The 17,377-nt window shown below is 42.3% G+C and overlaps 1 protein-coding gene across 9 annotated transcripts in view; it reads right to left on the reverse strand.

Annotated features, from left to right (window-relative positions):
• Positions 1-17,377, reverse strand: part of LOC137095687 (pumilio homolog 1-like) — a 215,044-nt gene that overhangs the window by 142,318 nt on the left and 55,349 nt on the right. For all 9 annotated transcript variants that reach the window (XM_067462472.1, XM_067462473.1, XM_067462471.1 and 6 more), the window contains 2 exons: positions 1,088-1,156; positions 77-185 (listed from right to left, as the gene is read on the reverse strand). In XM_067462472.1, the coding sequence (XP_067318573.1) occupies positions 77-185; positions 1,088-1,156 (178 nt within the window). The remainder of the gene's footprint in view (positions 1-76; positions 186-1,087; positions 1,157-17,377) is intronic.

Raw genomic sequence — 17,377 nt, forward strand, 5'->3', positions numbered from 1 at the left:
TGGGAGAAGGAGAAAGTTCTAAATAAGAGAAAACAGCTTGTTTCAAATACTTTTCAGTTATGGTAAGCTGGAGTACCTGATGTGCCCCACGCACTGTCTCTCCACTGATCACCCAAAAATATTCCTTTTGGTCCATCTTTGCTTGAATCATCCAACTCCCAAAATTTCTTCCCTGGTAACAGTTGCTATAAAATAGTTTTAAAAGGTATTACAAAGTGTTATTTTTAAAAAGATAAGCTCAAATGCCAACACTATGGTATGTTTTCAACTGTCTTTTTCGATCTCTAATATACTGAACTAGAATAAAAGGATCAGAAAGCCACAGATGAATGGATGTGGAAAAATATGCAAGATCTATTGTTGAAGGAAGAAAATATATTATTATGGTTTTTTTCCTATGCCAACAAAACTTCCATGAATGAATGATAGCAGAATCATCCCAGTAGGGAACATATTCTTATCATATTTATATGCCACGTTTTCTCTCTTAACAGAGACTCAAAGCAGCAGTCTTTAGAAGAAAAAGTTAATCTGCCTGTGAGCTCGTGGAATCGCTGCCTGCCAAAGTACCAAATGTTGGGCCAGGTAGATAAAACAGTCAGATCTTCCTATATTTGTTGCTCATACTTTTGCTGAAATATATCAACACAGACTTGGACTACCTCTCCAATGTTGTCTCTTTCAAGACATTTCAGACTCTAATATCAATCTGCTCTAGCCAATATATAGGGATAACAACATGTCCAGAAGGCTGCATTATTCTTTTTTAATTGACATCCCCTACATCCCCTATGTACAAGCTCAATTGTCTTGTATGAATCTGTGCTGATTTACAATCCTTGCTATATAGCAGTCACAGGATACATAATGAACAGACATCTTCCACAATTAAAATTGAAAATTTTCACTCAGGCAACATCTGCAACTTTGAGAAAGAAAAGAACATCCACATCTAAATTTGAAGCCATTGCTGTAGAGGTTCCCATTTGGAATGAGGTAGGTCTGGCACATATATCAAGATTGGAAACAACTGTGCCTTCCATGAGGAAAATCAAGATATAGGCACAATGGGAAATTATTCACTTACTTCTCCCATAGCCCTTCCTTCCAGAGCAAGTGCTTGAAAATCATGATTTAATTCATCCATAGATCGGACCTATGAAGCATTGAAAGATTGAAGTTTGTTATTAGATGGACAAACTAAACAATAAAATGGAATGAACTATTCAAAATTAACATAAGAATAGGTGCACCTGACATGAACAAAAATATTAAAAGGACACATCAAGGCTGTAGAAAGAGATTTTTTAAAATAAGGACACATATAGGCAGTTCCCAAGTTATGAACAAGATAGATTCTATAGGTTTGTTCTTAAGCTGAATTTGTATGCAAGTCGAAACAGGCACATTTTTAAAGTGTAACTCCAGCCATATATATTTAGATAGTAGCTTTGGATAGGAAAGAGTTAACACCCCCGTGGCATTTGTTTTACTGCCTGTGTCCCTATTCAGTAGATTTCACTTCACTTTTTGGACCTGTGATAATAGAATAATTTGGCTTGTTGTGGAAACAAAGATTGGTGATAAAGCTTCAGCGAAGACACCTTTTCCCCATGATAGTAACTCTTCCAGGAGTGAATTTCCCTTCCTAGCTGTAGATTTCTCTCACTCTCTGCTGTCTCACCACTGTTAACTATGAATCGTTTGTAACTCAGATGTTTGTACAGATACACATCTGAATTTTCAAAAGTACCAATGTCATTGTTGTTATTTATACCCCTACTTCTGCCTCCCACAAAGGAGACTCAAAGCTGTTTACATTAAAAGAATTTCAATACGATTTAAAATCCACAAATATACAAACATTAAAACAAAATTAAATATCAATGATATTTAAAAATTCAGTTAAAATCCATAAAAACAGATAATAATAATAATAATAATAATAATAATAATAAAACTTTTATTTGTATTTGCTTACATGAGGTCAAGCCCACAGGACATCAATAAACAAAAGCGATAACAAAGAATCAATGCAAAACAGTTAAAATAAACTCAAAAACAGAAAATACACAATAAGCAATAAACAATAACAATATCAATAACATACAGGATTTAAAAACCTATGGCCGGGCCAAATGTAATAGTTGAAATTTAAAATGCTGGGTATGAACAAGGTAGGGTAAACTAGGATAAAGTTTTCAGAGAAAGATGAGGGTGCGCAGACAATCCTAAATCAATATTAAAATGCATTTGAGGACATATTGCTAAGAGTTTTCCTTATTCTGGGAAGGCACACAGGAACAACCACGTTTTCAGGCTCCTCCTAAAGACTGCCAGCGTTGAGGCATGTCTGACGTCCTTAGGGAGTGAATTCCAGAGTTGAGGGGCCACCACCGAGAAGGCCCCCTTCCTCATCCCCACCAATCACACCTGCGAAGGAGGTGGGAGCGTGAGCAGGGCCTCTCCAGCTGATCAAAGAGATTGTGTGGATTCATACACAGAAATGCGGTCACGCAGGTAGGTGGGTCACAAACCATTCAGGGTTTTCCTGCACCTTGAATTGGGACCGGAAAATGAAAAGCAGCCAGTGGAGCTCCTTAAACAGGAGGGTTGACCGCTCCCTGTAACAAGCACCAGTTAGTAACCTGGCTGAAGCCCATTGTACCAACTGAAATTTCCGGGCCGTTTTCAAGGGCAGCCCCACATAGAGTGCATTACAGTAATCCAATCTGGAGATGACTAAGGCATGGACTACCCTGGCCAGATCCGACTTCATGAAGTACGGTCACAGTTGGTGCACGAGTCTTAATTGTGCAAAGGCCCTCCCAGCCACCACCGATGCCTGAGCTTCAAGCGTAAGTGATGAGTCCAGGAGGACACCCAGACTGCAGACCTGTGACTTCAGGGGGAGTGTAACCCCATCTAGCAAAGGTTGCCACCCTATACTCCGATCTGGTTACGATTGACCAGGAGGACTTCTATCTTGTCAGGATTGATCCTCAGCTTGTTTCTCCTCATCCAGACAGCCACGGCAGCCAGGCACTCATCCAGCACTCGAAGGGCTTCCTTGGAGTTAGGTGGAAAAGAGTAGCACAGTTGCGTGTCATCTGCATAGAGATGGCACCGAACTCCAAAACTCCAGATGACCTCTCCCAGCGGTTTCATGTAGATGTTGAAAAGCATGGGGGACAGAATGCAACCTTGCGGGACCCCAAAGGTCAAAGGCCAGGGGTCTGAGCAGGTATCACCCAGCTTCACCATCTAGGAACAACCCTCCAAGAAGGACCGGAGCACGACAAAGCCGTGCCCCAAGACCCATCCCGGAGAGTCATCCCTGAAGGATACCCTGATCGATGGTATCGAAAGCCACTGAGATGTCCAAGAGAACCAACGGGGTCACACTCCCCCTGTCCAGCTCCCTGCGGAGGTCATCCACCAAGGCGACCAAAGCCGTCTCAGTACCTTTACCAGGCCTGAAGCCAGACTGTGACTGATCCAGATAGTTAATGTCATCCAGGGAACCCTGGAGCTGAGAGGCGACCATCTGCTTCAGCACCTAGCCCAAGAAAGGGAGGTTGGAGATTGGTCTGTAATTGCTCAAGACCATGGAGTCAAGGGAGGTCTTTTTCAGGAGTGGTCTGATCATAGCCTGTTTCAGCCCAGATGGAAAAATCCCTTGCTCCAACAATGCATTAATGATCAACACAAACCAATCGATCAAACCACCTCTGACCGATTTAATTAACCAAGACGGGCAAGGACCCAGAACCGATGTAAACATATTCAAAGCTAAAACCACAGCACCCCTTGACTTGATCTTAAAACCTTCTTGAAAAATATCCTTTCTGATCATTTCTTTTCCTTCAAGCACCATCACAGAGAGGAGATTCCAATCTGGTTATGCTTTATTTCTTTTGATCCACATTTTGAATTAACACCCGTATGTTTAAAGTAAATCCTCAGGGTTCTATACTGTCCCCCATGCTGTTTAATATCTACATGAAGCCGCTGGGTGAGATCATCCGGAGTTTCGGGGTACGGTGTCATCTGTACGCAGATGATGTCCAACTCTGTCACTCCTTTCCACCTGCTACTAAGGAGGCTATCGAGGTCCTGAACCGGTGCCTGGCCGCTGTAACGGTCTGGATGAGGGCGAACAAATTGAAATTGAATCCAGACAAGACAGAGGTACTCCTGGTCAGTCGCAAGGCTGAACAGGGTATAGCGTTACAGCCTGTGCTGGACGGGGTCGCACTCCCCTTGAAGGCGCAGGTTCGCAGCTTGGGTGTGATCCTGGATTCATCGCTGAGCCTAGAGCCCCAGGTCTCGGCGGTGACCAGGGGAGCATTTGCACAGCTTAGTCTCGTGCGCCAGCTGCGCCCGTACCTTGGGAAGTCTGACTTGGCCACGGTGGTCCACGCTCTGGTTACATCCCGTCTAGACTACTGCAACGCTCTCTACGTGGGGTTGCCCTTGAAGACGGCCCGGAAGCTCCAAGTGGTCCAACGTGTGGCAGCCATGATACTAACAGGAGCGGGGCGCAGGGAGCATACAACTCCCCTGCTGTACCAGCTCCACTGGCTGCCGATCTGCTACCGGGCTCAATTCAAGGTGCTGGCACTGGCCTATAAAGCCCTAAACGGATCCGGCCCAAGATACCTAACTAACCGCCTCTCGGCCTATGAACCCACGAGGACTTTGAGATCTTCCGGGGAGGCCCTGCTCTCGATCCCGCCTGCGTCTCAGACACGGCTAGCGGGGACGAGAGATAGGGCCTTCTCGGTGGTGGCTCCTCGGCTGTGGAACTCCCTTCCCGTAGACATCAGGTTAGCCCCCTCCCTGTTGATCTTCCGCAGGAAGCTGAAGACCTGGCTGTTTAAGAAGGCTTTTGAATAGAAGTGCAATGACTGGTAACTTGACCATAGGAATGGAACTACAGAAATGGTATCGGATTGTGAATTTGACGATGAGACGACTCGGAATGATCTTGTAGTAAGGTTGATGTTTTGATGATGTTTGATAATTATGTATTGTGGATTATTTTATTGTATGTTGTTTTTTGCACCTTTTCATGTTGTACACCGCAATGAGTCGCCAGTAGGCTGAGCATTGCGGTATATAAGCGTAGTAAATAAATAAATAAATGACACCAAGATTTTTATTTGTTCATTTTGACTGATAAAATGGGAAAATTAAAATGTATCCAAAACTTGTGGTTTTGGGTGCAATTTTATTTTGATAACTTGGCCCTGATAGTCATTCTCCAAAGATGACAATAGTAGAGGAAATGAAGTAGATTGATTTTTTAGTAGTGTTAAGTTCTAGAGACTGTAAAAAAAGAATAAAAGGACAGTCCTGCTATAGTCGTCATTGTGGCACAGAAGAAAAAAGTTTTGTTATTTAACAATTTAGCAAGGAGAAAATTATAGATTGATTTTATTATATCTTCATTGACCCTGTGAACCACTTGCTTCTGAAAGATATTTTACAAATCTTAATAGCTTTCAAAAAGATAATGAACAACTGGATATTAGAGATATATATTCTCTAAGAACAACACTATTGTATTGTCGAAGGCTTTCATGACCTCAATCACTGGGTTGTTGTAGGTTTTTCCGGGCTATATGGCCATGTTCTGGAGGCAATTTTTCTCCTAACATTTCGCCTGCATCTATGGCAAGCATCCTCAGAGATAGTGAGGTCTGTTGGAAGTAGGAAAAATGGGTTTATATATCTGTGGAATGACCAGGGTGAGACAAAGGACTTTTGTCTGCTGGGGCTAGCTGTGAATGTTTCAGCTGATCACCTTGATTAAGGCACATAAAATCACTCTCAACAAAAGATTCCCCCTGGGCACTTCCAAGCCATTGAATGCTAATCAATGAGGATGCTTGCCATAGATGCAGGCGAATCAGGAGAAAAATTGCCTCCAGAACATGGCCATATAGCCCGGAAAAACCTACAACAACCCAACAACACTATTGCTTTGGTATGGCTTCGACAATACATTGATATTATAAACTTATCACTTATTCCATTTCAGGATAATGAAATCAGGTTAGCATTAGATCACAATCTCAAGCTTGACTCCAATTTCATCACAGTGCCAGATGAGGTGATCGAGGCATCTGCTTGTCCAATTTTGTGGGATTCTTTCAGGCTTGTTCTTCCTGAGGCCGTGGAAGAGGTCCTTGGGGCTGTGAGGGTGACTACCTCGTCTCTAGACCATTGTCCATCTTGGCTAATTAAATTGGCCAGGGAGGGGTTGGTTGGTTGATATGTGTTGATCGTTAATGCATCATTGGAGCAAGGGATTTTTCCATCTAATCTGAAACAAGCGGTGGTCCGTCCACTCCTTAAAAATATTTCCCTTGACTCCACGGTGCTGAACAATTACAGACCGATCTCCAACCTCCCTTTTCTGGGTAAGGTGCTGGAGCGGGTGGTTGCCTCTCAGCTCCAGGGCTTCTTGGATGACATCAACTACCTAGATCAGTCGCAGTCCTGGTCACGGCACTGAGACAGCCTTGGTCGCCTTGGTGGATGACCTCCGTAAAGAGCTGGACAGGGGGAGTGTGACTCTGTTGGTTCTCTTGGACATCTCAGCGGCTTTCGATACCATCGATCATGGTATCCTTCTGGGTCGCCTCTCTGGGATGGGTCTTGGGGGCACGGTTTTGTCGTGGCTCCAATCCTTCCTGGAGGGTCGATCCCAGATGGTGAAGCTGGGAGATGCCTGCTGAGACCCCTGGCCTTTGACCTGTGGGGTCCCACAAGGTTCTATTCTGTCTCCCATGCTCTTTAACATCTACATGAAACCGCTGGGAGAGGTCATCCGGAGTTTTGGAGTTAGGTGCCACCTCTATGTGGATGACACACAACTCTATTAGCAAACAATGCACAAATATCTATAGTAACATAGAATCAAGAATGTATGTATGTGTATTTTATAACACTCTCAAAAAAGTAATATAAATCAGGATTATATGCTCTCTAATGAAGTAAATTATCTGAGACTTTAAAGCATTTAACAGGAATGTTATCAGCACATTATAAGTAGATGTAGATTATCTTGTCAACATAGAGAAATAAACAGTAGACTACAGATAATACAGTCCATCCTTTCCTGGAGTCGGATTTCAGTGAAGGAATTCAAAAGTCTCTGTCTTTATCCTCAAAAGACAGAGAAAATGGTAAATTAGATTTAAGAGAAATCGGTATCGCTATGGGCAGCCCACTCGCACCCGCTATAGCCAACTTATTCGTTGCAGACTTAGAAAGTAAATTCATTTTCAATACTACTAAGAATCCATTTTCTTCAGACATCCTTTATTTTGGAAGATATCTAGATGATATATTTATGATAGTGAGATCACAACCAGTAGTGGACCTATTTTACAGCTGGATCAATACACTACATAAACATATGAAATTTACACATCACTGTAGCCCTACTAATATTAACTTTTTGGACATCATGGTTTTCAAAAATGATCAGAAACTATTAGTTAAAAATTATAGCAAACCTACAGATAAGAATTCTATTTTACATTTTTCCAGCTTTCATCACTTTTCTCTTAAATCTAATTTACCATTTTCTCAGTTTTTAAGACTGAAACGTAATTCTAGCACACAAAAGGATTTTGAATCTACAGCAGGTATCCTGGAAAAACAACTCAGAGAGAGATGATATCCTCATAAGATACTCAACACAGCCATGAGTAAGGCTAACTCCATCAACAGAGGTGAGTTACTACGGGAACGCCCTAGAAAACATAATAACCGCATAATATAGCCTTTGACACTGACACAATATTCATCTAAAATCACTAAGATTATTTCAAAACATTGGCATTTACTACAGGACATTCCTGGATGCAAAGACAAACCTATAATTGCACACAAAAGATCCAGAAATTTAAGGGACCTTATGATCCATTCTGAATATAATTCTCCTACTACATCCCACAAACTTACCACTAGGGGTCACACTAGCTGTGGACACTGTAACTGTTGTCAACAATCACTCAAGATTAAAATATACTCTCATCCAACACTTAACATTAAGATTACATTGCAACATTTAACAACATGTTCCACTGATAATGTAATTTACCTATTAGAATGCTCCTGCAAGCTATTATATGTTGGAATGACCACTAGACCCCTTAAAACCGGGATAAATGAACATCGTTCACGCATAAGGAATGGGTCCACTGACTCTTCACTATATGTACATTTCAATGAAAAAGCACATTCACACCATAGCTTTAAATTTTGCGCTTTAGAAAAGATATTACCCAGACCTAATGCAGATGTAAAAAAACTCCTTCTGCAAAGAGAATTTTTTTGGATCTTTAAACTACAAACACTGGTTCCACAAGGACTAAATGACAAAATTGAATACACTTGTTTCTTGTGAAATGTGGTTCTACTTAAGAGGTAACCTAGTTATGACTCATTGCTCGTTATAGAACTCCTACCAGAACAGAGCCTGTACTACTGAAGAGAGTATAAGTAGAGTAGCTTGTTTCTTTACTGTTGTTATAAAATGTTTCTTTAGCAATGTGATTTTGGGAGTTTCATGTATCTATTGTGTATGTTATTTTTACTCCTTTATTTAGTGCATTAAGTATATTGTGATAACAGACTACATCCTGAAGATTTTTCGAAACAAGGATAACATACCGGGAGACCTTGTTGAAATTTTGTTACCTAAGGAAGACTCTGTTGCCTAAGAAGTACTCCTTAAGACTGTGTTGCCAAAAGAAGAATTCTTTTGAGGATAAAGACAGAGACTTTTGAATTCCTTCACTGAAATCTGACTCCAGGAAAGGATGGACTGTATTATCTGTAGTCTACTGTTTATTTCTCTATGTTGACAAGATAATCTACATCTACTTATAATGTGCTGATAACATTCCTGTTAAATGCTTTAAAGTCTCAGACAATTTACTCCATTAGAGAGCATATAATCCTGATTTATATTACTTTTTTGAGAGTGTTATAAAATACACATACATACATTCTTGTTTCTACACAACTCTATTACTCATTTCCACCCAATTCCAAGGAGGCCTCTCGGGTGCTGGAGGAGTGCCTGGCCGCTGTGGCTATCTGGATGAGGAGGAACAAGCTGAAGATCAATCCTGACAAGACAGAGGTCCTTCTGGTTGATCGCAAACCTGACCGGGGTATAGGGTGGCAACCTGTGCTGGATGGGGTTACACTCCCCCTGAAACCACAGGTCCGCAGTCTGGGAGTCCTCCTGGACTCATCGTTTTAGCTTGAGGCTCAGGCGTCGGCGGTGTCTGGGAGGGCTTTCGCACAATTAAGACTCGTGCGCCAACTGCAACCGTACCTCGCGAAGGTTGATCTGGCCGGAGTGGTCCATGCCTTGGTCACCTCTAGGTTGGATTATTGTAATGCACTCTATGTGGGGCTGTCCTTGAAAACGGCTCGGAGATTCCAATTGATCCAACGGGCAGCAGCCAGAATGTTAACTGAGGCTCCTTATAGAGAGAGGTCAACCCTCCTATTCAAGGAGCTCCACTGGCTGCCCTTTACTTACTGAGTCCAATTCAAGGTCCAGGTGCTCACCTACAAAGCCCTGAACGGTTTGGGACCAGCCTACCTGCGTGATCGCATCTCTGTCTACGAACCCACGCATTCTCTTCACTCATCTGGAGAGGCCCTGCTCGTGATTCCACCTGCGTCGCAAGCGCGGTTAGTGGGGACACGAGACAGGGCCTTTTCCGTGGTGGCCCCACAACTCTGGAATAGCCTCCCCAAAGAGCTTAGACAGGCCCCTACATTGGCAGTCCTCAGAAAGAACTTGAAGACCTGGCTGTTCCGATGTGTCTTCCCCGAACAGGAAACCTCCAAGACCAAGTCCCATAAGCACTTTATTAAATTAAGATTGCCGCACACTGCACACTGCACTTGCCCTAGTAGCCTTACAGCCCACCTGTCACACCAGTACTTTTTAATTCTTGTACCCATTACACTGACCCGGCCCAGTTTTATTGCGTCTTAGTGTATTGTTTATTATTTGTTGTTTACTTTGCTTAACTGTTTTTAATTTGCTTTAGGTTGTATGTTGTATTGTGTGTTGAGGCCTTGGCCTTTGTAAGCCGCATCGAGTCCTTCGGGAGATGCTAGCGGGGTACAAATAAAGTTTAATAATAATAATAATAATAATAATAATAATAATAGCAGAACAGAGATAAATGATAAAATGTTGTTCTTTTTTTCTTGTTTCCTGAGTTAATTTTTAGTCTTTGCAGAGAGGAAGCCAAGGGACACAATAAAGAGAGTAAAATGCATTTAAGGCAAGAATTCATGCATTCAAATTATCAGAAATAAGAAGATGGGTATATTGGTCTATAAATTTAAGAGAATGATCTTTCCTATGAATACTCTAAATGTATGCAATATTCAAATCCAAGATGTACAGGGTGAGGCAGCATAACTTCCTTTTTTCAAAACTTAATAAAACCCATTGTATGAATCATTTTTTTTTATAACGAAGGCACATACCTAAAGTTTTGTTTTATGTAGTCTTGAAGATCAAATTAGGTAGGTTTGTCATGACTCTTGCCAGCATAGTAGGCGTTATGTAGGCAATTTCTCCCTGGATGTTGATCTTCAAATCTTGTAGGGTCCTTGGACGGTTCACATAAACATGGGATTTCAAAAAACCCCATATAAAAAAATCACAAGGGGCCAAATCTGGAGAGTGGGCCAGCCACTCCAAATCCGCTCGAAAAGTAGGCCTCAACGGCAAAAGCACGCTCCTCACTGTTCCAACGCATGATGGCAACTGAACTGTGTCAGGACAAAACTTTATACTCCCGCCTCTTCAGTATGACCACTAGCACTCCGCCATGTCTTCAACCGACTGAATGGTGCACATTTTAAAAAAGGAAGTTATGCTGCCTCACCCTGTATTTCTGGACTTCATAGGTATCATTTTTGAACAAGGAGATTACAGAGGAACTCCATAGTTTCTCCAAATAGCTCAAACTTTTCCACATATAATTTTAACTGTATATCCAAATGTGTTCCCAGCCCAGTTCTTCTGACAGTATCAAACTGTTTCTGTCCATGTCGCAAATGTAATGTTATGCCTTAGAAAATCTATGTTTCCTGTTTTCCTTACAACTCAAATGGCAAAAAAGATAATAATAACAACAACAACAACAACAACAACTTTATTTTTATACCCTGCCAACCATCTCCCCAAGGAAACTCAGGGTGGTTTACAAGGACAAGCCCAAAAATTATAAATAGAACACAACCAATGAAAAATATCAGATAAAGTATTTTAAAAAAACAATCACAATTGTAAACAACATCAAAACAATATGGCTGAGAAAAAGAACATAGCTGAAGTTCAGGCACAATGAGTGCAAAACATCTAAAGGGAGCGCAAGGAAAGTGCAACAAGATGGATGTGATTAGGGTGTGCCAGAGTTCAGCAGCTTGCAGGTTTCGTTCCTAGTTTACATAGCAGTTTTACTTGTACAAAATTAAGGCTTTTATGATTTTATATTTTGTAAGCATGTGCAGTAATACAATTTTATACGAAGCATTTTATGTTGCTAAAGTAGTCAAATATGTTTTGCTATGATAAGAAAAGAGTAGTATATTAATTTCAATTTCCACTTCTTTTTTCCCTAGGAAGGGAAAGGGAGAATCTTTTTTAATAGTTTCAACATTTTCAGAAATGTGACGCTTCTAACCAGAAATTAGAACCATTACTGCACACACCCCTTACAAATTCTCTCCTGGAAAGAACAAGTTTCATGAGATGAGTGGACTTTGACAGAACCAGAACACAACGGAAAAAGATTCACTCTCTCCCCACATGATGCAGGTCTGAGATCTAATTCATCTTATGCAAGGGTGGAAATGCAATCCTTTGTTAGATTAATGTTTGCAATAAACGTATTTCTTGGGGACATTCTCTAGTGAAACAAAAAGGGGTGCTTTGATTTTCCTGCTTCTTGGCAGGGGGTGAGGCTGGGTGGCCCATTAGGTCTCTTCCAAAACTTTGATTCTATACTATAAGGATTACTAGCAATTCCTATTCCTGGGTCTAGGGGAATAAACATTGAGATCACAACAATATGGCTTCAACTGGCAGTCTGGGGGTCCTTCTGGATTCAGTGGTGACGCTTGATGCCCTGGTGTAGGTCAGGAGAGCCTTTAAAGCTTATGCGCCAGCTGCGATTGTACTTTGAGAAGCCTGACTTGGCTATGGTGGTTCATGCCTTGGTTACATCCAGACTGGATTACTGCAATGCACATGGGGCTGCCTTTGAAGATGGCCCAGAAACTGCAACTGGTGCAAAGGTTGGCAGCCAGGCTTTTAACTGGAACTAATTATAGGGAGTGCAAGATGCCCCTATTAAAGTAGCTTCACTGGCTGTTGAAAAGCTTCCATTCCCAAGTGCAAGTTATGACTTACAAAGCCCCAAACAGTCTGAGTCCTGCCCATCTTCGTGACTGCATCTCCCCCTGTGAACCAGCATGGGCTCTAAGATCCGCTGGGGAGGCCCTTCCCTTGCTCCCACCAACGTCACAAGCACGCCTGGTGGGGACGAGGGAGAGGGCCTTCTCAGTAGTGGCCCCCCAACATTGGAACTCCCAGGGAGATTAGGGAAGCCCGCACACTGTCCTCCCTTTGCAGGGATTTGGAAACCAGGAATGTTTCAGCAAGGATCCACTTTATTCCATAATAGCAGAAAACACCACAAACCCAAAGGAAAAATCAGCTCTTGCTCATGACTCCAAATGATGTTTGCTGAAAATGAATGTCTAGGACCATGGAGTCACCTAGAGATTAATGTAATTGCACACACCCCTTACAAATTCAGTGGAGGCAGCTTGAGCAGAATGTGACCTAAATCCCCCCAGGTGTGGTCCATCAATCAATCAATGATTTATTACGGTCTTTGACCAGCACAGTATAGAATGAGGCCCAAGGAAGGGAATCGCAGTTCCCAAGTAGGTCAGGTATAAAAGCAGATTAAAAACATGTTATAAAAGAGACAATTAAAAAAATAAAACAGACTAAACTTACAGTTTAAAGTGCATGTATGAATCTAAAATAAAGGGGGTGGCTAATAACAAATATCAGACAACTGGGAAGCTCTAAAAAGGGATGAGAGGGGAGCATTCACAGCACTTAGTTATTACAAATCATTCTAACTATATTCCCGGCAGGAAGTTGCCTGGTGGAGTCGGTCATCAGCCGTCTAATGTTAATTGCTGCTGCAAAGAACTTGGCAACACTATAGGCTGTCGCAGAGCAAGAGTCCGAGAGCAACAGGGAGGTGTAATATCTTTCAGTGCGCCCTGGATGTTTTAAAAGCCATGGAGTGATGAAATTAGCTCTAATGTCTCTATAGAATACACATTGGAGGAGCACACGTTCAGTTGTTTCAATGTAGCCAGACTCACACAGGCAAAGTCTCTCCTGGGCAGGGGTCTTCCGGTACCTCCTCTCCAGTACTGCCGATGGAAGGGCATGGCACCTTGCCGAAGTGAAAGCTCTTCGGTGTTTAGGCACCTCCAGGTTTGCTAAGTAAGCCATGGGAGCGATGAGATATCTGTTATCTTCGCTAATGGTGAATGCTGAAGAGCAGGCTAAGTCTGATTGTCGCTCTATATCCAGGATCCATTGTCTAATAAGATCCTTGGCTTGGTCCCATCCGATACCTAGCAATTGCCATTGAGAGAAGCCTTGAGTTGCAATTTTGATTGCCACTAACTTATTCCATGTAGATTGAAATTCATCTCTCAGAGTTAAAGGAGCAAGGCAACATGTTGAGAAAGACAGATGCAGCCAATAATTGAGGGTGGCTGTCCACACTCTCACCTCCACTCTCACAAGGCCTGTCTCTAGCCGCAGGGTGGCGTTTGAGACATATCTGGGGACCTGCATAACCAATCTTAGAAATTTTGATTGTACTTGCTCCAGAGGGGCATAGTTAGAGAAGGGGACCGAGTTGGGCTCCATACATCATTTGTGCTATGGATTTTGCCTCAAAGAGTTTAAGTGCTGCTGGTATGTAGTGGCCTCCTCCCGTTTTGAGAAACTTTAGGATAGCATATGAAATCCACATGTACTTTCTTGTTTCCAGTGCAGTGATAGAATACTCCCAGGTATTTAAAGCTTGAGACCTGTTCAATATAGTGTCCGTCTAGTCTCCAGGTATGATGCTTGGGTCATTTCGCAAACACCATAATTTTGGTTTTTTTTAAATTAAGATGAAGTTGTTCTTCATTACATTATTTTGTTAGGGCTCTCAAGGCTCTTTTCAGGCCTACTTGAGGTCTGGATAATATCACTGCATCGTCTGCATAGAGCAGTGTAGATACGTGTCTTCCTGCCAGTTTTGGAGGGCGGTAGTCCAAATTGTAAAGGTGCTCCACCATGGAGTTGATATACAAGTTAAATAGTAGTGGAGCCAAAGTACATCCCTGCTTGTCACCTTTCTCAGTTTCAATGGCCCTAGTGAGATGACCTTGAGGGCTACATCTTATTTTCAATATGGTCCCTTCATGTAGTATGCAAATTAATTGAAATAGTCATCTATCTATTGAGGTGGACCCAAGTTTTTCCCATAATTTGATACGAGAGTCAAAAGCTGCTCTAAAGTCTATGAATTCAGCATAGAGGGAAGATATTCTCTGGAAAGTATATTTTTCTATAAGATGTTGTAAAACTATGCACTGGTCAATGGTGGACCAACTTTCCCTGAAGCCAGCTTGCTCCTCCGCAAGTATGTTTTCTTGTTCCATCCAGTCCAACAATTTCTAATACAGATGCCTTGAGTATATTGAGTATAGCCAATTCCCTACCGGGCACAATTCAAGGTGCTGGCATTAGCCTACAAAGCCCTAAACGGTTCCGGCCCCACCTACCTCTCCGAACGCATCTCCTCCTATGAACCGACACGGACATTAAGATCGTCCGGGGAGGCCCTGCTCTCGGTTCCGCCTGCGTCACAGGCACGGCTGGCGGGAACGAGAGACAGGGCCTTCTCGGTGGTGGCCCCTCGGTTATGGAATGCCCTACCAAACGACATCAGACAGGCCCCTTCGTTGCTGGCATTTAGGAAGAAGCTCAAAACCTGGCTTTTTGAGCAAGCGTTTGGCTAATCAGCGCAATTGTACACAGAATGACGGTAAACTGAACATAGGAACGGCATAAGGATATGAGACTGGATCTTGTTTGCGATCGAGGCATTGTATGAATGGTTGTGTGTTTGCTATTGGGTATGCTGTGTTTTAATTGTTATTGTTGTGGTAATTAATATTGTGTAAACCGCATTGAGTCACCTATTATAGGTTGAGAAACGCGGTATAGAAATAAAGCAAATAAATAAATAAATAAATAAATAAATATATTTTACTAATGGTATTAAGGAGGCTAATGGGCCTGTAGTTTGCTGGATCGTCCTGCCTCCCTTTTCTTTTGTATATTGGGACAATAACTGCCAACCCACAATCCTTAGGAATTTGGCCATATTTATCAATACAGGTAAATAAAGATGCTAGGATAGGGGCCCAGAAATCCAAATTCTTCTTGAAGACCTCGGGTGAGATCACATTCTCTCCTGGTGCCTTTCCCACTTTTAGTTGGGCTACTATGCTTTTAAATGCTTTTAAATGTCTAATGATTTGTACTGTGTATATTGAAACTGTCGTTGTGAACCGCTCTGAGTCACCTAAGGGCTGAGAAGAGCAATATACAAATAAAGTAAATAAATAAATACTAGTCTCTCTATTTCTGCGGTGGTCACAGGTGGCCAGGTAGGGAGGTTTTCCATTGATGTATTAGAACAAGAGTTTGTGCCTGCGCTGTCTGAATAGGTGTCCCTATATAGCTCTTGGAAATATACTTCCCAACTTGCTGGCAGGATTTGGGAGTCAACTGCAGTTCAGTCCCAGTTTCGTATGTTAGATATAATGCGCCAGAAGGTGGTTGTGTCCTTTGTCTTAACAGCTTGTATGAGCCGATCCCAATTGTTTTTCATTGCTTCTCTCTTCTTACGGGTTAGTAGTTGTTTGTATTGTCTCTTTTGCAGCAGAAGATCTTGTGCAGCAGTTGAGGTAGGATTGAGTTTATAGCTCTGATAAACAGTGGAGAGGGCTTTTTTAGCAGGGAGACATTCCTTATCAAACCATGTTTGTGATTGTTGATATGGTTGCTGAAGTAGCTGTGTATTACCTCTGTATTATTGCCCTGGCGTAACTGACTTTGGAGCTCTTGGACAATGTTTCTGTAGGTTTCCATGAGTACATTGGGAGTTTCTGCTAAAATCAGAGAAGTGCGGAGGCTCGTAAGCCGCTCTGTCGCCAGCAGGTCTGTTATTCTTTGATTCATGTGTGGGGTCCACTTGGCTTGCTTATAGGATCCTTCTGTAGGCTGTATCAAAGATTTATAGGATTCCGTTAAATGGATTTCCTGGGGGGGGGGAGATGTAATTGAAGTAGATCTGGAAAACGATCACTCTCAGGTTTAGACATAACTTTTAGAGATTTAGCATAGGGGATAAAATCCCTAGAGATTGCTATATAGTCAATAGTGCTAGTTTTTTCATCTGAGAGGAAGGTGAATTCACCTGGATAATCTCCTTTCAGCACCCCATTTAGGATGTGAAGATTTAGCCTATAGGTTGTTCTGGCTAAGCATAGGCCTGCAAAATTCAATTTCTGGTCTGGACCAGCAGGGAAGAAGGGGTTCTTCATCCTCACAGGCTGGTGGTGGGCAGTTCTGCTACTTATATAGAGAGAAATCATCTGGGCCCATCCTTGCGTTAAGATCGCCTCCCAGAACTATAGATGCATCAGGATTCTGCATTATAAAGTCCTCAACGTAGGATTCTAGCTCCATCCATGCAGCTTTAACTTGGGCTTTTTTCCTCATAGGGGGCATGTAGGCATTTATTATCAGCACTTTATGGTTGATAAGTTGGATTAAGATGGCCATGGCGCTTGACATTAGCGGGGGGTAGAGATGTTACCTTTACTTGTTGGAAATTAGGATTGTTAAACCTCCTTTGGCTCTCCCATACCTAGTTGGGGGTTCTGCCTTTGTTGAGTAGGCTTGGCATCCATTACTTAATATAGTGTATAATCTACTGCCCAGGTTTCCTGCATTAATATGATATGGTACTGGGCTAGGTAGTCTAGGAAGGAGGGATCTTTTATGGAGGATTTCCACCCTGCAATATTCATGTCAGAATGCTGAGTGTATTCTTGCCTGGTGGTGTAAGCGATGTAGGTTCTGATAGTCAATTTATATCTGCCACTTGTGCGATGCCACCAATGTCCCCAGTGAACACACAGTTGTTGTAGG

Source organism: Anolis sagrei, chromosome Y (genome assembly GCF_037176765.1).
Source record: "Anolis sagrei isolate rAnoSag1 chromosome Y, rAnoSag1.mat, whole genome shotgun sequence".
Lineage (NCBI taxonomy): Eukaryota > Metazoa > Chordata > Lepidosauria > Squamata > Dactyloidae > Anolis > Anolis sagrei.